The 22,792-nt window shown below is 55.2% G+C and overlaps 1 protein-coding gene across 3 annotated transcripts in view; it reads right to left on the reverse strand.

Moving 5' to 3' along the window:
• SLC6A9 (solute carrier family 6 member 9) overlaps nt 1-22,792 on the reverse strand; it is a 52,307-nt gene that overhangs the window by 14,796 nt on the left and 14,719 nt on the right. For 2 of the 3 annotated variants that reach the window (XM_049879060.1, XM_049879057.1), the window contains exons 1-5: nt 21,158-21,257; nt 15,717-15,832; nt 1,864-2,020; nt 1,108-1,239; nt 463-733 (exon numbers count right to left, since the gene is read on the reverse strand). In XM_049879060.1, coding sequence (XP_049735017.1) covers nt 463-733; nt 1,108-1,239; nt 1,864-2,020; nt 15,717-15,746 — 590 coding nt within the window. In that variant the 5' untranslated portion in view covers nt 15,747-15,832; nt 21,158-21,257. Of the gene's footprint in view, nt 1-462; nt 734-1,107; nt 1,240-1,863; nt 2,021-15,716; nt 15,833-21,157; nt 21,258-22,792 lie in introns of those variants that run through there. The other variant, XM_049879059.1, reaches the window with a different exon arrangement.

Here is a 22,792-nt window from a genome sequence, read left to right on the forward strand (position 1 = left end):
CCCAGGAAACTCCACGGCTCCTTCTGTCCTGTAGCATTAAATCTAAGCGTAATTCCTGTAAGTTCTCTAAGTAGGGAGGTGTCCTCTTCTATGCCACCTCATGGCCCATGAATTTGCCCCACACCTGTTACTCTCAACAGAGCAGGCTCCTCTCAGTCTGTGGACCAGCCTCTGCTTATCTGGGCCCCAGTGCCTTTGCTCATGCTGCTCTTCTGCCCAGGATGCCGTCCCTCTTTCTCTCCTCCCTCACTGCTACTTTGTAAGTACTCACCAATTCAACACTCCATCTTCCATTGCTCACCAGCATGTTAGCCTCTTCTAAACCAGGCTGTAAACTTATACCTCTCCACCCACCTCCACCCCCCCCATGCCCAGTGAAGGGCAGTCTGCCAATGGCTGTCTGATGCAGAGATGCTGAGGGTTGGCATCAAGTCCCCTCCCTCTGGGCCGTGGGTACCTCACCTCCAGTACTCCTCACTTGGGCTGGTCCTCTGGAAGGTGTGGTTGAGCAGGTGGGAGAGGTTGCTGGGCAAGGAGGCAGGCCGGGAGCCATTGGTGAGGTTGGTGGCATCCAGCACACCAGTACAGTCAAGCGAGTTCCAGGGGTTATTGCAGTAGGCCCAGGGCAGTACGTGCGTCATGGATGAGAAGAAGTAGTAGAAGGCGATGCAGATGACCACGTTGTAGTAGATGCCAATGTACGTGGACACCACCATCATGCCATAGCCCACACCTGGGGGAGGGAAGAGCACCCATCAGGGTACTGCTGGGGTGGGGTATAGGAGGGGGTAGCTGGAAGGAGGTGAGGTTAACAATTTCTAAGGACCCAAGGGGTAGGCTTTGATGGAGGGCTATGGAAGGGATAGGTCACGGCCTTGGCAGGGGCAAGCTGGGGGACAGAGGGGCTTTTTGTGTACACGTGCTGGGAGGAGAGGGTGGAGGCCAAGTAAATATGGATACTAGGGTCTATCCATTGCCTTGGCCATTGATGTGGGGTGTGGAGTCAGCACCAGGACTCCACAGGGGTAGGCAGTGTTTGTACAGATGAGGGGGTCAGCAGGGCCCCCAGAGGCACGTGTGTGAGTGAGTGCTCCTCCCAGACCTCACCTTTGAACATGGGGCTGATCTTCCAGACCCCCAGGCAGCCCTGGCTTGCAAACTGGCCGAAGGAGAGCTCCATGAAGAAGAGAGGGATCCCGCAGAATACCAGCATGATGAAGTAGGGGAACATGAAGGCACCTGGCAGGCAGGGAGAGGTCTGGCTCAGGGGTGGGTTTGAGGGATCCCACCCTGGGCTTCCTGCTCAGAACTCAACAGCAAAACCTTCGCCACTGGGTGGGACCCAGGGAAGTATGTGCCAGGCATTGAGCAGGAGCCTGGGTCTCAAGCACAGTGCCCCCAAACTGTCTTCAAACTTGACAGAGGCTCCCAGAAAGTCTGCTCTGAGCAGAACCCAGCCCTTCTCTCAACTTTCAGAGAGGAGCCATCCTGTTTGGGTAGGATTTGATGGTTTAGTCAAGCAATTTCACAACCACAAGTTGCTGGGCTCCTCAGATATCCCAGAACCGTTTATAGGATTGTTGAAACATGGGGGGATATAAAAGGGGACCCCAGGAAGGGGTGCTTTTCTCCACTTCTCTCCTCAAGGGAGCAGGCTGGCAGGGCCAAGCCCAAACAGCAGACTGCCGGGGGCTGGCGGTAGTCTGTGCCTTAGGCAAAGGGTACTAGGGAGGGTGGCAAGTAGATCAGGGTCAGAGGTCAGGCTCTGTCTGCAGTGGGATCTGTGCTAGGGAGAGGGTGCTCCAGGTCCAGTGGGTAGGCTCTACCCATGTGGGTGGTCCCTGCCCTGTGCCCACTGGGTACCTCCCCCGTTGCGATAGCAGAGGTATGGGAAGCGCCAGACATTGCCCAGGCCCACGGCATAGCCCACGCTCGTCAGTACAAACTCGATCTGGTTGCCCCAGTTGCCCCGTTTGAGGTTCTGGTCCCTCTTGGTGGCCTCGCTGGGCACAGCACCATTCTGTGGGGACAGGAAAGAAGCTAACATCAGCAAGGCATTTGCGCTCCCGCAGCTGACCCTCTGGGCTGCCCCGGCAGGGACACTGTGGACCCTCCAAGCCCCTACCCTGCCTCTGGGCTTCCCCTCTGCTGGCAGGAGCAGCAGGCAGCCCTGGCAGAGGAGGGCAGTGGGAAAGAGCAGCTGCCAGAGGGTGCCAGGCAGGCCTCCCTCCCCAGCCCCCAGTCCACTGTGCCAACTTCACCAGCCCCACCTGAGGAGCTGCTGCCAACCTCTGAGAAGGGGACACTGAGGAGGGAGACAGAGACCAGAGCCCCCCAGCCCCAGCCCCAGCCCCTCTGAGCTTCCCGTTTCCTCTCTGGGTAAGGAGCTGGGAGCAGCTGAGCCTCATACCAAGCAGCCAAGTCAGGCTGGGCACAAAGGGGCCTGTGTCCAGACAGCCCCCTCCACCCGCCGCCTACCACATCGCCAGGCTGAGCACGCTGCCGGTGGGCAGGCGGCTGAGGGTGGCGGCGGGGGGGTGGATGTTGGGCCTAAGGCTGCTTCCTGGGGGTCTAGGGACACAGGGTGGGCTGGTCTGTGGGAGGAAAGAAAGGTGGGGGAGCCACTGAGCTGGGCCATACCTGGGAAGGGCATTCTGGGACTCAGAATGGGAGAGACTATATGGTCCAGGGCTGGGGAAAGGGCCCTGGGGAGGCTGACCTGGGCCATGGCTAGGGGGTGCTGGGCCATGAGCTGGAGGAGGACACCAGAGCTAGAGACACCACACCAGACCTTGAGGACAGACTGCTAGAGGAAATACCCCGGAAAAGGTGGCAGGGAGAAGGGTCCCTCTGAGCTGAGAGAGGGTAGATTACAGAGGAGTGGACTCCATGGTTGGGAGGGGCTGATGAGGGGATTCGCTCCAAGGGAAGGATGCTGGGTCTGCTGGTAGGGGCGGCTTTTGGACCCCGAACCCCACAGTTGGGATGGGCTCTGCAAGTCCCCCTGAAGACATGAACACGCCCCTTCGCCTTGCTACACCCCTCCCCCTTCCCATGGTGGGCAGGAAATCAAGCACCCTGAGCCAGAGCCTGAGGGGCCAGAGGGGACTCATTGAGGAGACACAGAGACCCTGAGAGTCACCAGCAGAGAAACACAGATAGTCCTTGAGTCACAAGGATAGCCTTTCAGAGAGGGACTACTCCCCTGAGAGAAACAGACAGGAGTCCCTGAAGGATACCCAGGCACAGAAATGGGGCCTGAAGGCCTCTGAGACACAACAATGAAGTGACACAGACCCTCAGCTTGAAAGAGACATATTCAAGGACAACAGGCACCAGCCGATAAGCAAAGCAGCCTGGTGCTTTGACACTCTGTAGACTCTGACACTGACAAACACAGATGGCCTCAGTGGCTTCCAGAAAGGCCCACCTGGGAAGCAGACACAGGAGTCACCAGTGCCTGGTGGAGGCCTGGCCTTATTCCCCTTGCTCCCACCGTGGGCATATTCTGGCCCCTATGACTTGCACACCGTGGGCATCACAGTACAGACACCCTTGTGGGGCAAACATCCTGTACAGCCAATCAAGCACAGCCCCTGAGCAGACACAGACCCTCATGCCCTTACGGGAGGTTTGGGAGAACAGTTCCTGGAATGGTGGGGTCTGCTTCAAGAAGTACCCAGAGAAGAACAGCAAGCTGAACCAACCTTCACTCACGCAACAGCAGAGATTCACCAACACCTACTATGTGCCCAGCTCCCAGACACTGGGTATGCAGCAATGAACAAAACAGTCTCTACCCATTCCAAACTTAAAGTCTAGTGGGAGAGCAAGCCATAAATGAAATACACAAACACATGATTTTTATTTGCCACTTCAGTGTGATCACACAGGGGAATTGCTCAACGTCAGAAGAGTATAGAAGGAGGACAAGGGAGTGGGTGTGGGCAGAATGAGGTCAAGAAAGGCGTCCCTGGTGAAGTAGCTTAAGGGCCCAAGCAGACTTGGCTCTGGAGAGGGCTCATGGCCCGAGGTGCCTCTGTGATGTGCTCCTACAGATCTCAGCCTGGCATCTCAATGACTCCTAGGACCTCATCTGGGACAGGCATAGCAATATCACAGGGTCATGGGGCCATGTTTTTGGAGGGTGTGTGGCCTGCTTGGGGTGGCTTATCTGTTCCCAAACAAATCCCAGACGTATAGGGCTCCTATATGTTGACCAGGAAAAACTACAACCAGAATGCTCCTTAGAAGCAAGGATGGCGAGACTTTGTATCATGTATTTTGGACATGTTATCAGGAGGGATCAGTTCTTGGAGAAGGACATCATGCTTGGTAAAGTAGAGGGTCAGCGAAAAAGAGGAAGACCCTTAATGAGATGGATTGCCTCTCATTGGCTGCAATGATGGGCTCAAACATAGCAACAATTGTGGCTGCAATGATGGGCTCAAACATAGCAACAATTGTGAGGATGGTGCAGGACTGGGCAGTGTTTTGTTCTGTTGTACATAGGGTCACTATGAGTAGGAGCCAACTTGATGGCACCTAACAACAACAACAATATGTTGATCAAGGAGCCCTGGTGGCACAGTGGTTAAAGCGCTCAGTTGCCAACCAAAAGGTCGGTGGCTCGAACCCACCAGCTGCTCCTCAGGAAAAAGATGTGGCAGTCTGCTCCTGTAAAGATTACAGCCCAGGAAACGCTATGGGGCATTTCTATTCTGTCCTACAGTGTTGCTAAGAGTTAGAATTGACTCGATGGCAATGGGTTTGGTTTTTGGTTTATATGTTGACCCTACAATAACAGTTTTATTCCGTCCAAGGCTTGTTTACTTAAGGGCACAATGGGGGATTGTGGCAGCCACAGTGGATGTGGGTGGGGTCACAGAGCAGCAGTCACAGCTGTAAAAGGAACAACTGGCTGTCCAGGCTGGCCCTATGGGCAGGACAAGGGCAAGACCCCTTGCAGGGACCAAGGTCCCCCAGGCTTGAGTTTTGAGGTCTCTCTCGTGGCCCCAGCAGCAGGAGGGACAGACCCCTCCCCCATGACTGAGGGCAGGGGGACCAGACATGTATTTCTGAGGTCTGCTCCTTCCCTGGCATGGAGGGGAACAGAGAGGGTGGTGGTGCCCCCAGCCATGTGCCACAGGCAGCTGCCCGACAGCCAAGAGCCAGCCTGCTGCCCTTTAATGAGTGGCACACCACTGAGCTGTGACCTAACCAATTCAGCTGTGCAGGCTGGAACATGGAATGCCAGAGCCCCTAGGACAGTGGTCTGGACCTAGGGTCTGGGGACTGGGCTCTGGCAGGAAGTTACTGACAACACTAGGGGTCTGCTGTGCACAGGAGCTTTAGGTCAGTGAAATCACACCCTACGAGTGGGGCAAGATGCTGCCAGCAGAAGCAGCGCCATCTTCCCCCAGACACGAACCTCAGCTCCATGATACTTCCACCGGTCGGATGCTGCTGTGGGAGCGCCGCATGTCCTAGGCCTCTGACTTTAATTCCCGGGCTATCTAGATTCAATCAGCTGGGCTGAGCAAGGCTGAGCTCTCAGCCGAGAGCAGAGCAAGCCTACCTTTCTCCAGAGGTAAACTGAAGGGAAGAATCAAAAATGCTCCCTCTGTGGGGGTTTTGAGTCCTCTACTTCCCTTCCTTCTCCAGCTGTCTTTGGGGGACCACCTCCACTTCCTCTGGGGTGACTCAGGCCACTGCTGGCAAGCACTTTTCAATGCTGCATAGCTTTTTCTTCTCCTCGCATAATCTTTCCTATTCCAAACCTCTCATTCTCCTGTGGGTGGGCGGCTGTGTCACTGATGTTAACTGTCCCTGCAGTGGTCATCAGCTCTGAGATGCCCACAAAAGAACCCCTTTGTGCTCACAGTTTGACCCAGACTGGCAGCCCGTCTGCCTAACTCGGCTTAGCCCTGCTGACTGGCTGTGCTCCAAGCTTCTCCTGCCCATCACCCAGAGCCCACTGTCTGCCCCTCACAGCTCTCCCTCCCTCCCTTGCTCACACCTCAATGGTGAATTAAACCCTAATGGCATGTTTCCCCTCTGGGTTGGCCTGTCTGTGCCCTTCCACCCCTTCCAGAAGCTCTGAGTGGCCACTTTCAGGACAAAGCCACCTCCCCTCACCACTGCCATGGGCCCAATGTGTGATCTCCAGGACAGGGGCTGCCCTGTCCTGCATCCAAGCTCTCCCAGGCTGCACAGAATGGAGGCCTTGGAGCCTCCCTTCCATGGCAAGATGGGTGAGTTGGCTGTTCATCCTCCATGACCTCCCCTGCTCCAGACACACACACATAATAAGACCCTCAGATGCCCCCTTACCCTTAGAACCCATCATTGATTAAAGAGACACCAAGGCAGCAGTGTCCATCCCTGTACAAGGACTGTAGTCTCTCTTGAGTTAACAACTCTCCCACCCCCCCGGCCCTGCCCAGCTGGGTGAGCCACACTGAGCAGCCACTTACTTAAGGGCTTTATACAGCCCTCTGCTCCAGCCCATTCACTACACTGGATGAGATTCTGGAATTAAGGCTGCTCAGCTCTGAAGATACAATCCGAATCTCCCACTGTCCCTCACTGGCAGAGACAGGACCCTGTGCTGGGGGTTAGAGCCCTGGCGTTGTAGAGACTGCTTCTCCAGTGACCCTGGGAGAGTCACTTCCACTCTCAGTGTCCTTATCTACAAAATTATAGAGTAGATAACCTCAGTAGATCTGCTGATATTCTGCAGTTCTGCCTCGCCTGGATTTTTGCTATTTTTGACTCTCGTATTTTCCATTAGCTCCAATTAGCTTTCTAGACTGCTTTTTAAAAATGGTTTTATTGTTTTTTTCTGATTATAAAACTATTACACGTGTATCATAAAAAAAAAAAAATTGGAAAATACAGAAAATTGTAAAGAAGAACAAAGCTGCAAAACCTACTTCCAGAGGTGCCCACTGATAACACGACAGTGTACTCTCTCCTTTCTTGCACAGTCTCATAGGGAGAGCCAAGATTTCCACCCTGGCCAGTGGCTCCCGCTCCTCCTAGATCAGCACCCACAGGATATTTTTGTGAATTGTGAGCTCCCTCCTCCTGCTATTGGTGGACATTGAGGATTCCTGGAGCTGCCCTGGCTGGGCCAGCCCCACTGGGATCCAGCAGCCTCTTGTTTAGGACTCTCCAGCCCCAGGGTTTGCTCATGGAATGAAGTCCCATCCAAGACAAACTTTTATGGAGGAGAGCGGGCAAGACCCCACATCCCAGACTGCACGTAAGCCAAATCCAGATCACTGGCAGCTTTCTCTGAGTCCCAGCGGGGAATTGAGGCAGAACAGCCATTACAGTAAATTGTTGCTGCCTCAGAAGACCCTACCACCTCCTACCTCACACCCCTTGGTTCTTGTTCTCCCAAGTTTTCTCCCATCAGTTCATGGACCAGGCTGTCCCTTAGGCAGCACCTGCCCTGCAATGACAGAGGCTGCTGCCCTTCACTTGCACAACCTTGAGTGGGGCCAGAGACACCCAACAGAGGCTCTGATTTCTGGTGTCAGTTATCCAGACATGAGGCAGGGTCAGGAGCCAGATATTACAGAATGGAAAAATATATCCTTGATCCAAGCAACATATAGAGGGAATTAGTGCATCTTGTGCAAACAGTTTGCTCTTAACTGCTAACCTAAAGGTTGGTGTTCAAACCCACCTACTAACACCATGGAAGAAAGGCCTGGTGATCTGCTTCTGTAAAGACCACAGCCAAGAAAACCCTACGGAGCAGTTTTAATCTGTTACATATAGGGTTGCCATGAGTGGGCATCAACTCTACAGCAACAAGTTTTTTTTTTTCTTTAAGTAGAACCTCAGAGCAATCACTGGGCACCTCTTAGGACTCCAGGTGCCTGCAGGAGCCCAGGCCTTCATATAGCAGGTAAAAGGGCAAGAACTTGCCCTGTACTGCTTCATCAGAGCCCTGATTGGCAGACAATGACCTGCCGATATTCTGCACAACAGACTGAAGACTGGCACCCCCAGGCACACCAGGCTCTCTGCTCCAGGCCCTAGGGGGAAGTGATGGAGAAGAACAGGTGGGCCCTGCCCAGCCCCTCACCTTTAGGCCTGGAGGGAGCAGCCCTGCCCTCATGCTGGGGCAGCCATGAGCAGTCTCCACCCCAGTCAGCTGGCAGGGGGCTGCCACTTTGGAAAGTGGCTTTGGTTTCTGATCCTAGCTATCCTAAGGTTTGGAGGTAACCCTGCATAATGCTTCTCCAAAACCCAAACCACGTCTCCCCAGAGTATATTCCTTCTCTTGCTTTCTGAAGGTCAAGTCAGGATGCCCCACCAGGAAAGGGTGGCTTTCCCAGGCCCCTCACCCTCACTGCTGTCAGCCGCATCATGCCCTTGTGCCAGACATCCCTGCCCATCTCCACTTCCAGGGATGAGGGCACCCTAGCCCACACCCTACTGGGTACTTGCCCTGGAGGCAGGTGAACATCCAGTGGGGTGTGTTTCCTCCCCACTCAGATTCCTGCCCCATTCCCTTCCCCCACACCTCACCCCAAGTCCATGTACACGGTCCCCCGCCCCCGCACCCACTCTCCCCATAGGAGTAACTGCTGTGGCACAATGAGGCTGTATTGATTAGTACAATTCCTGGGCACCTCCGGCCCGTCTCCCCGGGAGCTGGGACAATGCAGCTTTGATACACAGAGCAGATTCTCAGCAGGTCCTTGGGCTGGGGGAGCCCTCACACCCCCACTCTCCTCTTCCCTTGCCCCTGCCACACAGCCAACTCTTCCTGCACTCCTTTGCACAGTGGCAACTTTCTGGGTCACTTTTGGTAGTGTCTGTCTCCCTCTCTGGCTGTGACTGCCCCTCCCTGGCACAGACCACTTGCCCCCTCTCCCCACCCCCATCCCCAGCCTCCATGCCCGCCTGGTACCAGGGAGGGGGCTGCGACCTTATGGAAGATGACTGACCTGCTCTGGGGAGGAGGGGGCCACGGGTCCAAGCGCCGAGGCCATCCTGGGGAGAACACTTGGAGCTCGCGTGTCTCCGCAGCTCATTCACACCTCTGCCAGCTCCAGCAACACTGACGCATCCCCTGCCTCTCCCACTGCCCGGCCGGGCAGCGTCAATTACTTTCACCTCATCTCCTCCCGAAGCTCTGCCTACCCCCTCCCCTGGCCCTCCCTCTCCGGCCAGTCCCCATGCAGCCCAGCGCGGGTGCTCCGGAGCTAGTGAGTGAGGCGCGGGGGTTTGTTGTGTTTTGTTCCCAGCAAGTTACTGGAACAAAACACACACACACACACACACACACACGCGCGCGCGCAGAGCAAAACGAGCAAGGGAGAGCGAGAAGGGGGCAGACGCCCCTCCTAGGGCTGGGCCTCAGGGCCTGGCTGCAGTCTGAGCCCACAGGCCTGGCACTTAGTAGGCTCTAGTGATGGAATGCTGAAAGAGTGATGGGCACTAGAGTTGGCGACGGGACAGGAAGATGGAGAGCACAGTCCACAGGTCACTCCAAAGCATCTCAGCACCACTTAGAGTGGTGTGTACTGGAGAGACTGGGCCCTGAGGCTGTTCTTTCCTCCCTGCAGCTGGGGACCCTCAAACAGCCAAGCAGATAGGAGTCTTCTCAGGAGACTGTGACTGACCACGTAAGAAAGCTCTGGCCTAGTGAGCTGCACTGTCACCTGTCCAAAGAAAGATGGTGTTAGTCAAGAGGGTGATCATCAGAGAATGCAGACAAAGGGGGAGGCACAGAATAAGAAACCATGGGGATTTGTACAGCATTGTCCAGAAGCTGAAATGCTAGGGAGTCCCTGAGTGGTACGGATGGTTAATGTACTCAGCTGCTAACAAAAAGGCTGGCAGTTCAAGCCCACCGAGAGGAGCCTTGAATGGAACATTTGGTGCTCTACTTAGAAAAATCAGCCGAGAAAACCTTACAGAGAACAGTTCTACTCTGACACACTTGGGGTTGCCATGAGTCACCATCAACTTGACGGTAACCGGTCTGGGAGTATGTCTTGCATCCACCAGGTACGGTCTAGCCAGTGTCACCATGACTGGGGTGGACTGTCACTCAGACCAATCCATATCCCTCTTCTGTGAGGCCACACTCACTGGTCAGTCGCCTGCAGACACTGACATACCACAAACCCATGAACAGGAAGATGGGTGTGAGTATTCTGGTAAGGGAAGGTAAATTGGCAAGCCAGCAGAGGGCCTGGTACATGGTAGGATCTTAGTAAACATCCATTGAATGGAAGCATGGGTGATTTTGAGTGTGAAGGTTTGCTTTTCTGTGAATTTGGTAAGTGTGGTAAACTCATAGGAAGCAGGGCAGGATAACAATAAAACAACAACAATGAAAAAACCCACTGAATTTATGTTAATGGTGGTAGAATAATTTGGAAAAGGATAGTGAGAATGGGTACACAACATAAAGAATGTAATCAACGTTACTGAATAATACATGCAAAAACTGTCGAATTGGCAAATACTTTGTTATGTGTATTTTTGCCGTAATTAAAAAAAGGGGGTGGGTGGGCACAGGTTTTAGAGTTGCATAGGCCTGCCCATTTCTCCCTATATAGGACCTGAAGCAAGTGACTTAACATCTGGGGTCTCAGATTCTTCATGTCTAAATGGCAATAATATTCACCATTCATTGACTCTTGTGAGCATTAGTATTAACAGTAATAGATAACACATAATAACACTTACTACAAGCACTTGGGTGCTGTCCTGGCAACCCTGGTGGTGTAGTGGTTAAGTGCTACAGCTGCTAACCAAAAAAAGTCGGCAGTTCAAATCCACCAGGCACTCCTTGGAAACTCTATGGGGCAGTACTACTCCGTCCTATAGGGCTTTACATATATTAACTTATTTAGTGCCCCCCAACAGCCCCATGAGGTAGGTACATTATTATCCCTGTTTTCTAGGGGAAGTTGGGCTTCGCCTTGGATCAGGCAAGTCTCCTAAGGACAGCCCCAGGCCCCACTGACTCCGCCGCTCACTGGGCCAGGCTCAAGCAGCCTGTTCCCCAGACACGCTCCTCTGATTTCCTGCAGCCACAGACTGAGGGCCAAGGCCCTGGCAGGGCCACTGGCTCCAGGAAGACCCAGTCACCCATGATGCCCAAATGCTCACTTCCACCCAGGGTGGGCTCTGGGCTCTGGCTGCCCTGGCCTAGGCTGAGTGCCCAGAACAGGCAGCCCTGGCTGGACAGCTTTCCCTGGCTCTGGCCATGGGGACAGGAGGCGGCAGCAGCCCAGCTGGGCCCTGGCCGTAATGAGGCCTCATTAGCGGGATCCAGCTGCTCCAGCCCCACTTAGGAAGGCTGACTCCCCCAGCCCTTGCCTCTGACTTTTCTTAATAAGAGTGGGCACGCTCCCAGAGGGGCAAGGAGTCTAGGGGCTTTGTTGTCCCCTGTGACTCTGGAGGGAAGGTCCCGCTGGGCCAGGACTTTGAAGTGCTGGGATGGGGGGAGGTGAGGGCACAGGACTGAGTAGGTGGGCTCAGGGAAAGTGGGAGGGCTAGAGTGGGAAGGAGAGTGAGCGGAGGGGAGGGTCCTGGGGCCAGAGAGGAAGTCTGAGGAAGGTTGAGCCTTTCCTCTGGATCTGACTTTGCCCATTTCATGAGGGAGGGGACAGTTGTACATCTAGGATCAGCAGAGGCTCACCGCTCAGGCTCTCCTGGCTAGGCAAGAACCTCCTCTGTGCGAGTACTCTGTGCTGGGTCACTGCATGCCAGTCCTTGAGCTAGGAGAGTGCCTAGTATATATCAAACCCTATGCTAGGAAAGCACCACTATGTGCCAAGGCTATGCCAAGAGAATTCCCACTGTGTGCCAGGACCTGTGTTAGGAGAGTGTCTACTATGCGCAAGGATCTGTGTTAGAAGGGTGCCCACTATGTGCCAGGCCTATGCTAGGACAGCACCCACTGTGTGCCAGGACCTGTGTTGAGAGAGTACCTACTCTGTGATAAGCCCAATGCTGGGAGAGCTCCAGTGTGTGCCAGGCTCTGTGTGTCAGTCCCATACCAAGTGAGCCCCTGCGGTATTCTAGGTACTGTGCTAGGCGAATGTCCCATGTATGCCAAATTCTGTGCTAGGTGAATACCCAGTGTCTGCCAAGTCCTGAGTGGGGTGATCACCCATTTTGTGTCTGGCACTGTGCTAGAGGAGTGCCCACTGTGTACCAAGCCTTATACTGAGGAGTGCCCAATGTGTGCTGAGTCTGTACTAGTTGAGCACTTGCCACATGCCAAGACTTGTGCTAGGTGATTGCCCAGTGGGTGACAGGCCCTCTACCAAGGGAATGCCCTATGCAAAACCCTGTGCTTGGTGAGCTCCCAGTATGTGCTAAGCTTATACTAGTTTAGCACTTGCCACATGCCAAGACTTGGGCTTAGGTGATTGCCCAGTGGGTGACAGGCCCTCTACCAAGGGAGTGCCCCTGTGCCAAACCCTGTGTTTGGTGAGCTCCTGGTATGTGCTAAGCTTATACTAGTTTAGCACTTGCCACATGCCAAGACTTGGGCTTAGGTGATTGCCCAGTGGGTGACAGGCCCTCTACCAAGGGAGTGCCCCTGTGCCAAACCCTGTGTTTGGTGAGCTCCTGGTATGTGCTAAGCTTATACTAGTTTAGCACTTGCCACATGCCAAGACTTGGGCTAGCTAGGTGGTGCCCAGTAGGTGACAGGCCCTCTACCAAGGGAGTACCCCATGCCAAACCCTGTGCTTGGTGAGTTCCCAGTATGTGATAAGCTTATACTACTTGAGCACTTGCCACATGCCAAGACTTGGGCTGAGTGAGCACCCACTGTGCACCAGGTCTTGTGATGGATGCTGCAGGCAAGAGGTATCCAAGCCCTTATGACAAAGCACGAGAGAACAGGTAAAGGGGGGCAGTGCAGCCCGAGGCAGCCTGTGGTGGATTCAGAAGCCCTGGCACCCCGAGCCCTACCCTGGGTGACCATTCTCATTCATCATGAGGCCATGAGGCAGAACCCTTCACCAGAGACAGAAGCAACAAGTGTGCTCAGAGACATGGAAAGATCAAAGAGGTTCACCTTGACTGGCCAAGACCTGGTCTGAGTGGGCATAGGGGAGGGGACTGAGCTGGTCAGCCCTTGAACTTGAACTTGGTGCTAAGACTGTGGGGTTAAAGTAGAGCCAGTGGGGGCTCTCGTGTCTCCAGTCCTGTTCTCCTCTCCTCCAGCTCCCCTTCCCCCTGAGACCCAGGCAGCCCCACCCCACACATGTACAGAAGCACTAGGTCTCCAAGGAAGGACCACTCCACCCCACTCCCAATACCCCCAAGCATCCAAGCTGCTCCCATAAGCTCGGAGGCACCCTGGCCAGCTGGGTTCTCTCATGGCCCTGTCCTAGGAGCTGCTGAAGCGTGAGGGAGGCAGCTGAGCTGGGCTGGCAGAGACCATCTGGGCTGGGAGTGGGGGGAGGGAGCACATGCAGCCAGCATGTGGGCCTGGGCACGTGCTGGGAAGTGCCTTCCTCCTCCATGGGGGCACCTGCTCCAGAGCAATGTAGAAGCTCCAAGGATGACATAGGGTGTCCATCAATGCTGAAGAGGCCTGAGAGGCCCATGTTCTTATACCCAAACCTGGGGCACAGGGATGGAAGTGAGAACCCCATGGTTACAGGTCATTTGCCCACTCCCTACTGGGCACAAACAGGGCAACAGAGACCAGGGGAGGTCCAAGTGCCATTGGGCTTACAGGCATACCCTCAACATCCTCTCTTCTGACCTCCCATGGAATCCAGGAAAGGGAACTGTCCAAAAGGAGCTTCCCTACCCCAAAAACACAACCACCCAGTAAAATGCCTACTCAGCTGCCCATAGAGCTTGGCTGGGGCTGCCCAGTGCACCTCAGAGGCTGCATCCTAGAGACCAGCTCTGAATAGAGGCAGCTTCAGCTCCACACTGGGGCCCAAGAGTAGAGTAGCCCAAGGTCATCAGCAGAACTAAAAAGGAGGCAGGAATAGAATCTCCAAGCAACTGAGGGGAGTGCCCATGGGACAGATGCTATGAGTCTCGAGCTCAGAAGCCACGGGCAGAAGCCAAAGGGCAGAGGGCACAGAGGAAACCGAGCTCCAGCTATCTTTAGGCACATCCTGGTGCTGGGAACGGGAGTCCCAAGGCAGCATTCCCGTCCACAGACCGGCTGGCCTGCGGAGCACAGGGACAGGGAAGCTCACTCAGGCAGGGCTGCTGGGACGTTGCCAGCCCTGCTCTCCACACTGCCACATAGGTCCTATCTCTCTCCTGCCCGCCAGAGGGCTTTTTAGGTTTCACAGGGCCTAGAATCTCTATGGAAAGAAGGGGCAGAGCCATGCCACCACCCAGCTATAGGCCCATGGCAACTCCAAGGCTTCTCCTAGGAAAGTGAAGCCAGTTTTGGGTTATATCAGAGGATCTTCAAGGGTTCAGGTCAGGAACATCTATCTGTGCCCATTTCTGAGCCCCTAGAATTCAGGTTGGCTCAGGACTACTTTAGGAAGCTTGATTCATTCAGGTTCATCCAAGCAGGAGACGGTATGTAAAGGCCCAGACAGAGCGGGCCTGGGGGACTGGGTGAGGTGTTGGGTGCTAGAGTTCAGAATGGGGCTGGATAGAGGAACTTGAGAGCCTGGAGCAGAACTGCCCATCTCCCTCCCTGAAACCATTCCTCGGCCGAGGTACTCTGAGTCCCAGAAACCTTTAGTGACAGACAGGACTTGTTTGGGGAGGGTTCAGCAGAGACCCCAGGCCAACCAATCTTTAACTGAATGAGAAAAGCAACAGAAGAATTTCCACGGGAGAGGAAGAAGCCGAGGAATGGGCCAAGCTAGGCCTGGCTTCCTGCCTTCATAGCTGCCCAGTCCAGCTTGTCCTGGAGGCAAGGTCCCAAGAGAAGAAATACAACCACTGCCTCTTGGGATAGGGTCTGGCATCTTTTTCCTGGTTCTGCTTCCTGTGAGGACCCTGCTCCATTCATCAGTGAGGCTTGCTCCTTCAAGCCCTTACCCAGGCCCTGCCTCTGCCCTCTCAGAGTTAAGAGCTCATGTTTCTCGCTGGGCCTCACCACCATCCCTCCTGGGCTCTGAACAGAGAAGAAAGGAAGGCCATGGCTTGGGGAAGGTGGGAGAGGGAGATTTTCTGAGAGGCCTCAGGAGAGGATTCACAATGAAATGCTCTTTGTCTCTTGTCAAATCCAAATTTTACTTTTTCTGAGTGAGAAGGAAACCGACAAGCAGAGAAAAGCCAAGCTGGGTCTAAGGAAATCCTTGATCAGCACACGTTGAACACTCCCTGTGGTAATACACTGGGGAGGGGTGAGGTGCCAAGGTGCCGGCCATGGGACAGTACCAGGTGTTCTACTGTCCTCCCTGCAGGATGAGCCTTGTCCTTCCCTCCAGGGTATCTCCAGTGACAGAGAAGGAGAGTGCGCCCCCTGCCTCCCAGCATGCCTTTGTGGGGTCTGTGGCAGAACCTGTCCTGCTGTGAGCTTGGAGCTCCAGTGCCTTCTAACCTGCTGAGTGAGGGGCTGCCCTGCCAGAGGTCTGGACAGCCTGAGCAATTAGGAGCCCTGGCAGTGCCTTACACAGACCTCATGGAGCCCCCAGGCCCTCCTGTTACAAGTGTCTGGCAGAAGGTCCCAGAGGAGTTAGTGCTCATGACCTCCTCCCTCCCTGCAGCCTGGTCCCTGTACTCACCAGCATCCCTTTGGCACCTTTTCCTACCATGGTGGCAGTGGGTTGGGGGCTCTGGAGTCCTGGATAACACTTACTGGCTCTGCTTCCAGCACCTTTCAGACTAGAGACCTCAGGAGCTGTAGAGAGAGCAGAGTAAGGTGAGGACCTGGCATGGGAAGGCAGGGACAGGCGGATGGCCCCCAGTCTCCCCAGCCCTCACCCTCCTGCTCGCCAGACCATTTTCACGTTCCGCTCTTTTCTGGATGACGCTTAGGTCCAATTCCCTCCTAGCTCTTCTCCCGACCCTTCCCCTGCATCTCTTGGTTTCCAAGCTTCCCTGTCCCAATGGGCATCTTGATTTCCAAGCTTCCCTGTCCCAATGGGCGAAGGTCTATTTTTGACTCTCCAGATACCCAATTCTATAAAAGAATCAAAATGAACACAGAACTGGGATGGGGTCCAACTCCTTCATCATCTATGTGAATGGCTTCAACCTTTCCCCTGGAGGGGAGTCAGCATACTCCCCAGGCTCGCCCCAGCCAGGCAGCTGGGATGGTCCTTCCCCATCCTGGTACCTCTTCCTGGTGCCACTGGGTTTGGGTTCCAGGGTATTTGGACTTGTTGTTGTGTTACTAACTGGGACCATCAGCTCTGGGCACACCAAACACCTCATGTACAGTCACACCTCCCTGCCTTTGCTCAGGCTGTCACCTCTGCCTACAACCATGTGGAACTGACTCCTGTTTGCCAAATGAAACGACAAAACCCTGAGTACCACGCTGCAATGTCCCCTCTTCTCTGCAGCCTTTCCCGGCACTCTCCTCTAACAGAATGAACAAACTATTTCCTCCTTTGTGTTTTTGTGCAGACTTCTACTAGCATCCGTATCATATTATATTAGACTTATTTGCTTATATGTTTCTCATCTATGAGTCACTGAATTCCCTGACAGCTTGGGACAGTGTTGCATTTACCCCTTTGTGCCCAGTGCCTAGCACAGTGATAGGCTTCCAGAAAGTGTTGGTTGAATTGAAATGAAGGGAAATGGGTGAGGCTGAGGCACTGGAAGGAGGGGTCCAGGTCAGCCAGGGATGTTGTAGGAAGCATCTGAGAGGCAATGTGGGGCTGGCAAGCTAGAAGGACCAAGCCGTACAGCCATGGTGGTATCTATAGGTTTAATAAGAACAGGGGCAGACGGAAGAGGGGGTTTTTTGACGGGCCTCAGGGAAGGACTTAGCCTTTGGGGCACCTCAAAGAATTCCCTGATGTGAGTTGAACTCTGGGTTCGATGGACAAGGATGCACAGCCCCAGGAGGGGTTTGGGTTCTGCCTCTGGGGTCTTCCGTACCTTTCCAGGCAGCAGACTCCACTCCAAGGCTGTTTTGAACCACTCTGCCCTACCCACAGCTACCTATCAAGGGCTACCTCTCACCCACAGGCCCAGGAAGTCACTGAAAGCCTGAAGGAAAGATGAGGAAGAAGCTGTTTGGCCAGGAAAATCAGCGCTTGGCTTCCTCGGGTCCTAACCCCAGGCCATTTGGTCCTGCAGAGACTTCTCCCCAGGGTAGGGGCGGGGCAGGGCAGTGACCTGTAACCTTTACTCTCTACCAAACACCCTAGCAGGTTTCTCTGCCTCTCAATGTGTCCTCCTAAAGAGTCCCTACTTGTGCCTTTGGCTCTCCTGTGGAAGTTAGGAGAAGGGTGCTTTCAAACACTTGTCCTCAAACTCTAGCTTTGACTCTTTAAAGCTGTCTCTCATCAGTCAACGCACAATAATGACAATGATGATAGTAATAATAGCAGATGGCATTACTGAGAGCCACCCCATGGGTTGGGAATTATTATGCCCTGTGGTCAGATGATAAACTGAGGCCCCTCTGTCCTGGCACTTAGGCTACAGAGTGCTCCCATGCAGGTTATCCCGTTGCTCCTCAGCATACCCTGGGCTGGAGAGGCAGAACAGCTACCAATTAGAGAGATGGGCTCAGAGAGGCTGAATGCCTTGCCACCAGCTTTTCTAATCAGACCCGGTGTTCTTTCCTCAGCCCCAGATGGCTTCCTCAAGGGCCCGCCTCCCAGACCTGATGTAGGGACCCATTTACACCTGTGGAATTAAGAAAGCCTGTCCTGGGCTAAAGCCCTCAGGACCCACTGCATATGCAACCCTTGTCCTTAGTGAGCTTGGTGGGAAAAGACTGCTTAGTGGCTGCTTCCGGGAGAATGAGTTAGGTGGAATGCTTTACTCCTTCTCCTGCCTTTGCCATATCTGTTAAATGGCACCATCTATGGTTAAACACCCTGGTACTAACCAAAAGGTTGAAGGTTCAAACCCACCAGCTGCTCTGCAGGAGAAAGATATGGCAGTATGCTTCCGTAAAGATTAAAAAAAGATTACAGCCTAGGAAACCCTATGGAGCAGTTCTACCCTGTCCCGTAGGGTCACTATGAGTCAGAACTGACTCAATGGCAATGGGTTCTGGGTTTATGCATTCAAAGAGTATCACTGGGACACATATGATATGCTAGGTGCTGTGCTAGGTGTTGGGGATCCACATTGCCCAGGTACCAGACCTTCCCCAACCCACATCTGTGCTTTTGCAGAGCCACTGCTTCAGCAGGCCACCACTGGCAAGCTGTGGGTCACAGAGTCAGTTTAGTGCAGTGGTGAAGGGCTCAAGCTGGAATCCGGTAGGCCTGGGCTGGAATTCTGGCCACTCACTAGGTATGTGACCTCGAGCAATTTACTTAACTTCTTTGAGCCTGCAGAGCGGCTGGTGGGTTCAAATCGCCAACCTTTGGGTTAGCAGTCGAGTACTTTAACCACTGCACCACCAGCATTCCTTTATTAAAGGGTCGGAGGTAGTTAATTAGAAATAGTGAGGAAGGGGAAGAAGGAGATTTCTTTAAAAAAGTGGAACAACATGGGTAAAGGCCCTGAGGCTGGGGCTCAGAGACCCAGAGAGACAGTTACTGAGATGAAGGTGGACAGGTAAGCAGGGGCAGGGTCTTTGGGACCCAGATTTTCATCTCTATCCTGGGGCGGGGGCGGTGGGCAGCTATTGAAGGCTTTTAAGGAGAGAAGCAACTGCTTGGTTGTGCATTTTGAACACATCACCCTAGATACTGTGTGGAGAAAATCCTAGAGGTGGGTAAGAGTGGAAGAGAGGAAATCAATTAGGAATAGGCCAGGCCAGAGATGAGGGGGCTTGGATGGTGACAATGGGGTGGGGAGGCGTGCACAGATTTGAGAAAAAATAGACCGTATCAATGGTAGGACTTGGTGATGAATTGAACTTGGGGGAGTGAGGGATTGTCACTGAACCCCGGCCCATCTTTACAGCCTCATCACTCTGTCTTCTTCTCCTCCAAACAGGGCTGACAGGTCAATCAATTTTAATGGTCCATCTGGGCCAAGTCCTGGAGTTTTTGCTGGGGATGGACGTGACAGGCTCTTTCCCTCGCCGCAAGGGCCTCACAGCTTAGTAGAAAGAGGAGGAAGCATAACCTTCATTCACTGCGATGTAGAGACTGAAGGGGTTGCAGAGGTAAGGAAGGGCGCTATCTTGCCTGGGAATGCACGTGGGACTACTCAGCATTTCCAGAGGGCTCTTGCCTCAGTGCCTTGAGCACCTTTGCTCCCATCTCCACATGTATATATCCTACCCATCTTCAAAACCTGGCCCAGAGCCATTATCTTCATGAAGCCTTCTTCCATCCTCCCAGTTGCAGCCAGCCTTTCCACTGTACCCCCAAAGCATGTGTGTACGCCTGATTAGGACACTTGCCACACGTAGCCTTTCGGCATTACTATTTGTGTACAAGGCTCTCTCCCCCACTAGCTGGAGAAATCTTCCAGGGCAGAGGTGTGATTCTTCTGTATCCCCAGGGCTGGGCACTGAGCCGGGTACCGCTGCAATCTCCGGCCGCGTAGGCCTGAGTAAGGGGGCGTTTTCTCTGCGGTCCCTGGAAACATTTGGGCATGCTCAGCGTCGCCCATTAGTCCCTTCCAAGATCAGTCCCTTCACCCTCTTCTCTCTCACCTTCTGATGCCCCCTTATTTTGGGAGTCTTTAACCTCTCAGGTCCTTCTGTCGTTCCCCACTTCTCGCCCCCTAGCCTTTATCTCCTAGCGGCTGCGCCCTCAAAGATGTTTCAGCAAACAGACTCTGCCTTTGTGCTGGAGCTGTCAGAGAACCGGGGGCGCGGCTCCTTTAAGAGTGATCAGCGAGGGGGTGTGGCCTACGAAGAGCAGGCCCGAAAGGGGGCGCGGCTCCATTAAGAAGCTGCCGGCCGACTGCAAGGAGGCCCCGGGCTGGCGGGCAGAGGCGCGGTGGTTTTCGGAGCAGCGGCGGCTTCCGGAGTGCCCCGATTCCTCGAAGTGGGCCCGTCCGCTTTAATCGTGTGGGAGGTGTGGGGGGGCGGGGGTTACATCAGCCGCCACGTGTGGGCTGCTCAGCAGGAGTGGAGGCGGCAGCCCCGCCCCCGGCCCTGCCGTGGAAAAGTACCGGGGCGCCGAGGTCCCCACCCCCTTGCCCCGCCCCCGGGCCGGCTTCGGCCCTTCCTGGCCCTCCGGGCAAACCTCCCTCGCCTCCCGGCCCGGCCCTGCCGCCTTCCCCGGCCGGGCTGTGGCTGCGGGCGCGGGGCGCCGGTGGGAGGTGGGCGCCCTGGGGCTGCTAGGCCCCTGCGTTCACCTGCGGCAGCCTGAGCCCGTCCCACGCGCGCCCAGAATGAGGGTTGGGGCGCGGAGGGCGCGGGTTCCTCCTGGAGTAGCAGCCCCTAAAGAATTCCCCTCTCGCGGTCCCTTCCCAAGGCCGCGACCCCGAGGACAATGAGCGCCGAGGGCGCCGGGAACCCCCGCGCGGCTTCTCTCGACCGGCGGGCGCGCGGGAACCCGCACCCAGCGGGAGGGTGGGCCGGCAGATAGGGAGGCAGGCAGGCTGGAGGGGGCAGATAGGCAGCCAGGCCGGCCGGCGGTGCGAGGAGATGGGGCAAAAGCCAGCACGCGGGGCGCAGCCAGGACCGCAGGTTTCTAGCCCCCCCGCCCCCCGGCCCCGGGCGCGCAGACCCGCTGGCGCCTCAGACGGACGGTGACAAGCTCTGGTCCCGGCACTACCCGCACAGCCCCGCGCCGTCCGCCCCGGACCGATCAGGCGTCTGGACGCAGCGCCCCGCCTCGGGGAGCGCCCCCCCCCCCCGCGTTCCCGCCAGCTTCAGTTCCTTGGTGACAACGGTGACACCCAGACGCGCGCACCTACCCCGACCTTTGCGGCGAGACAGACATCCCTGTGCGTGCACCCACACTCTTACCCACAGATGGCCGCATGCATGCGCGCTCACACACACACACACGCACACACACACGCTGGTCCTGGGGCTTAGCCCCACGGAGCCACCAAACAGCCAGACTGACCGCAAGACCCATGGAGGCGCGGGTCGCAGCACCCCCTTCCCCAGCCCCCTTACCATGCTGCAGCCCCCGGCCCAGGCGTGCTGGGTCCGCACCGCGATGCGCCCAGGTGGCTTTCTTAAAGGGAAAGTTGCATCAGCTTCCCGAGGCTGGGTGCCGCCGCTAGCCCGCCCGCCCGCCCAACCGCGCCGCTCGCGGTTCTTCCAGAGCTTGTTGTGTTTTGGTTTCGGGGAGGCGGGGGCCAAGAGTTTGGTGAAAGTTTGGAGAGTGAAGAAGGCTTCGGAGACCTAGCCAAGTCCCTCCTCTCGCTGAACAGCTCCCCTGGCCGCCCTCCTCCCCCCAGCCTGTCCCACCCCTACCCTCCTTGCAGACTTCTCAGGCTCCTCCTCCCAGGGAATAAAATTACAAGTCGCTCCAGCTTTCAGATGATTGATCCCCGCGAACCCCTGGGAGTGGGCTCCACAATGAAGCTCCCCTCCATGGCCCTGCCCCTCTGCGCTCCAGCTGGGGCCCTTGGAGGAAGCAGATGTTGTCCCCCTCGGGCTAGGCTGGAATGAGGCCAAGAGGCTTGGGGCACTTCGGGGGGCTGGGGCTGGGGCTGGGGCTGGAGCTGGAGTTAGCTTGCCAGGCCCCTGGCCTTCTGCGCCTGCGTTGCCCCTAGAGAGAAGTCAGAGCAAATTCCATTCCCTTTGGAGCAGCGCCGCTAGGGACTGTGGGCACAGCTGGGTAAGGCCTGGGTCCTACTCCTTGAAACTCCAAGTCTAGAGGGGAACCCCTTCCAGGGGCTCTTCTCTGACCACTGGCCTGGGCAGCCCCATTCTGGCATTACAGGGGCTGTAGGCACCAACCTGGGACACCGCTTCCCTCCCTGGGAGGACAGACCTGGGTTCCGACCCCAGCCAAAGGAGCCTCAGTTTCCTCCTCTGCAAAATGGTGAGGGTGAGCTAAAGTAACTCATATACTTGCATATAAAACACATTGTTCCAGGTGGTCCCTGGGCAGCAGGACCTGGATTTTGGTGGAAGGGGGCTCCCACATTTACTTGCCTTGTGAGAGCCACCAGCTTTTAGGGAGAGGGGCCGGTTAGTGCTGGCTATCAGAGGGACAGATGTTGCCCCAGCCTGCGTGGGGCGTCTGCTCCTCACCATTGTCTGGCCAGGAAACTGGTTTTATTTGTTCCCTGGGGACAAGAAGCTGATGACACATGCCAGACTCACAGAAGACCAATTGACAGTGAGATTCCATTTTTTTAATTTACAATCAAAGACACTGGGCAAGATAACAGGTATCACTTCCTGCCAACGGGAGCCCTCTCTGACCACACACAGTCCAAGCCAGGTACATGCAAAGACAGCCCTACCATCTCAGAACTTCTGAGCTACTCACACTGGAGACTTGATCAGATCTGGGAAGACACTTTAGTCTCATCAGCAAGACTATTTCTGTTTTTACTTTGTCCCCAAACCTAGCAGGTACTACATGTTTGGGATTTATATTCTCCTATAAACCAATTCCAGGTGTGTGTGTATGTGTGTGTGGTGTGTGTACACTTCTGTCTGAGCAGTCTGTTGTGTCTGTGCCCCCCTGACCCTGTGCATTTGTGTAGGTGGATCTGAATGAGAATCTGTATTTGTGGAAGAGTGACTGTGTGCGCCGTAGCAGGTCTGTAACAGTTGTGTGTGTAAATATGT

This window comes from Elephas maximus, chromosome 3 (genome assembly GCF_024166365.1).
Source record: "Elephas maximus indicus isolate mEleMax1 chromosome 3, mEleMax1 primary haplotype, whole genome shotgun sequence".
Classification (NCBI taxonomy): Eukaryota; Metazoa; Chordata; class Mammalia; order Proboscidea; family Elephantidae; genus Elephas; species Elephas maximus.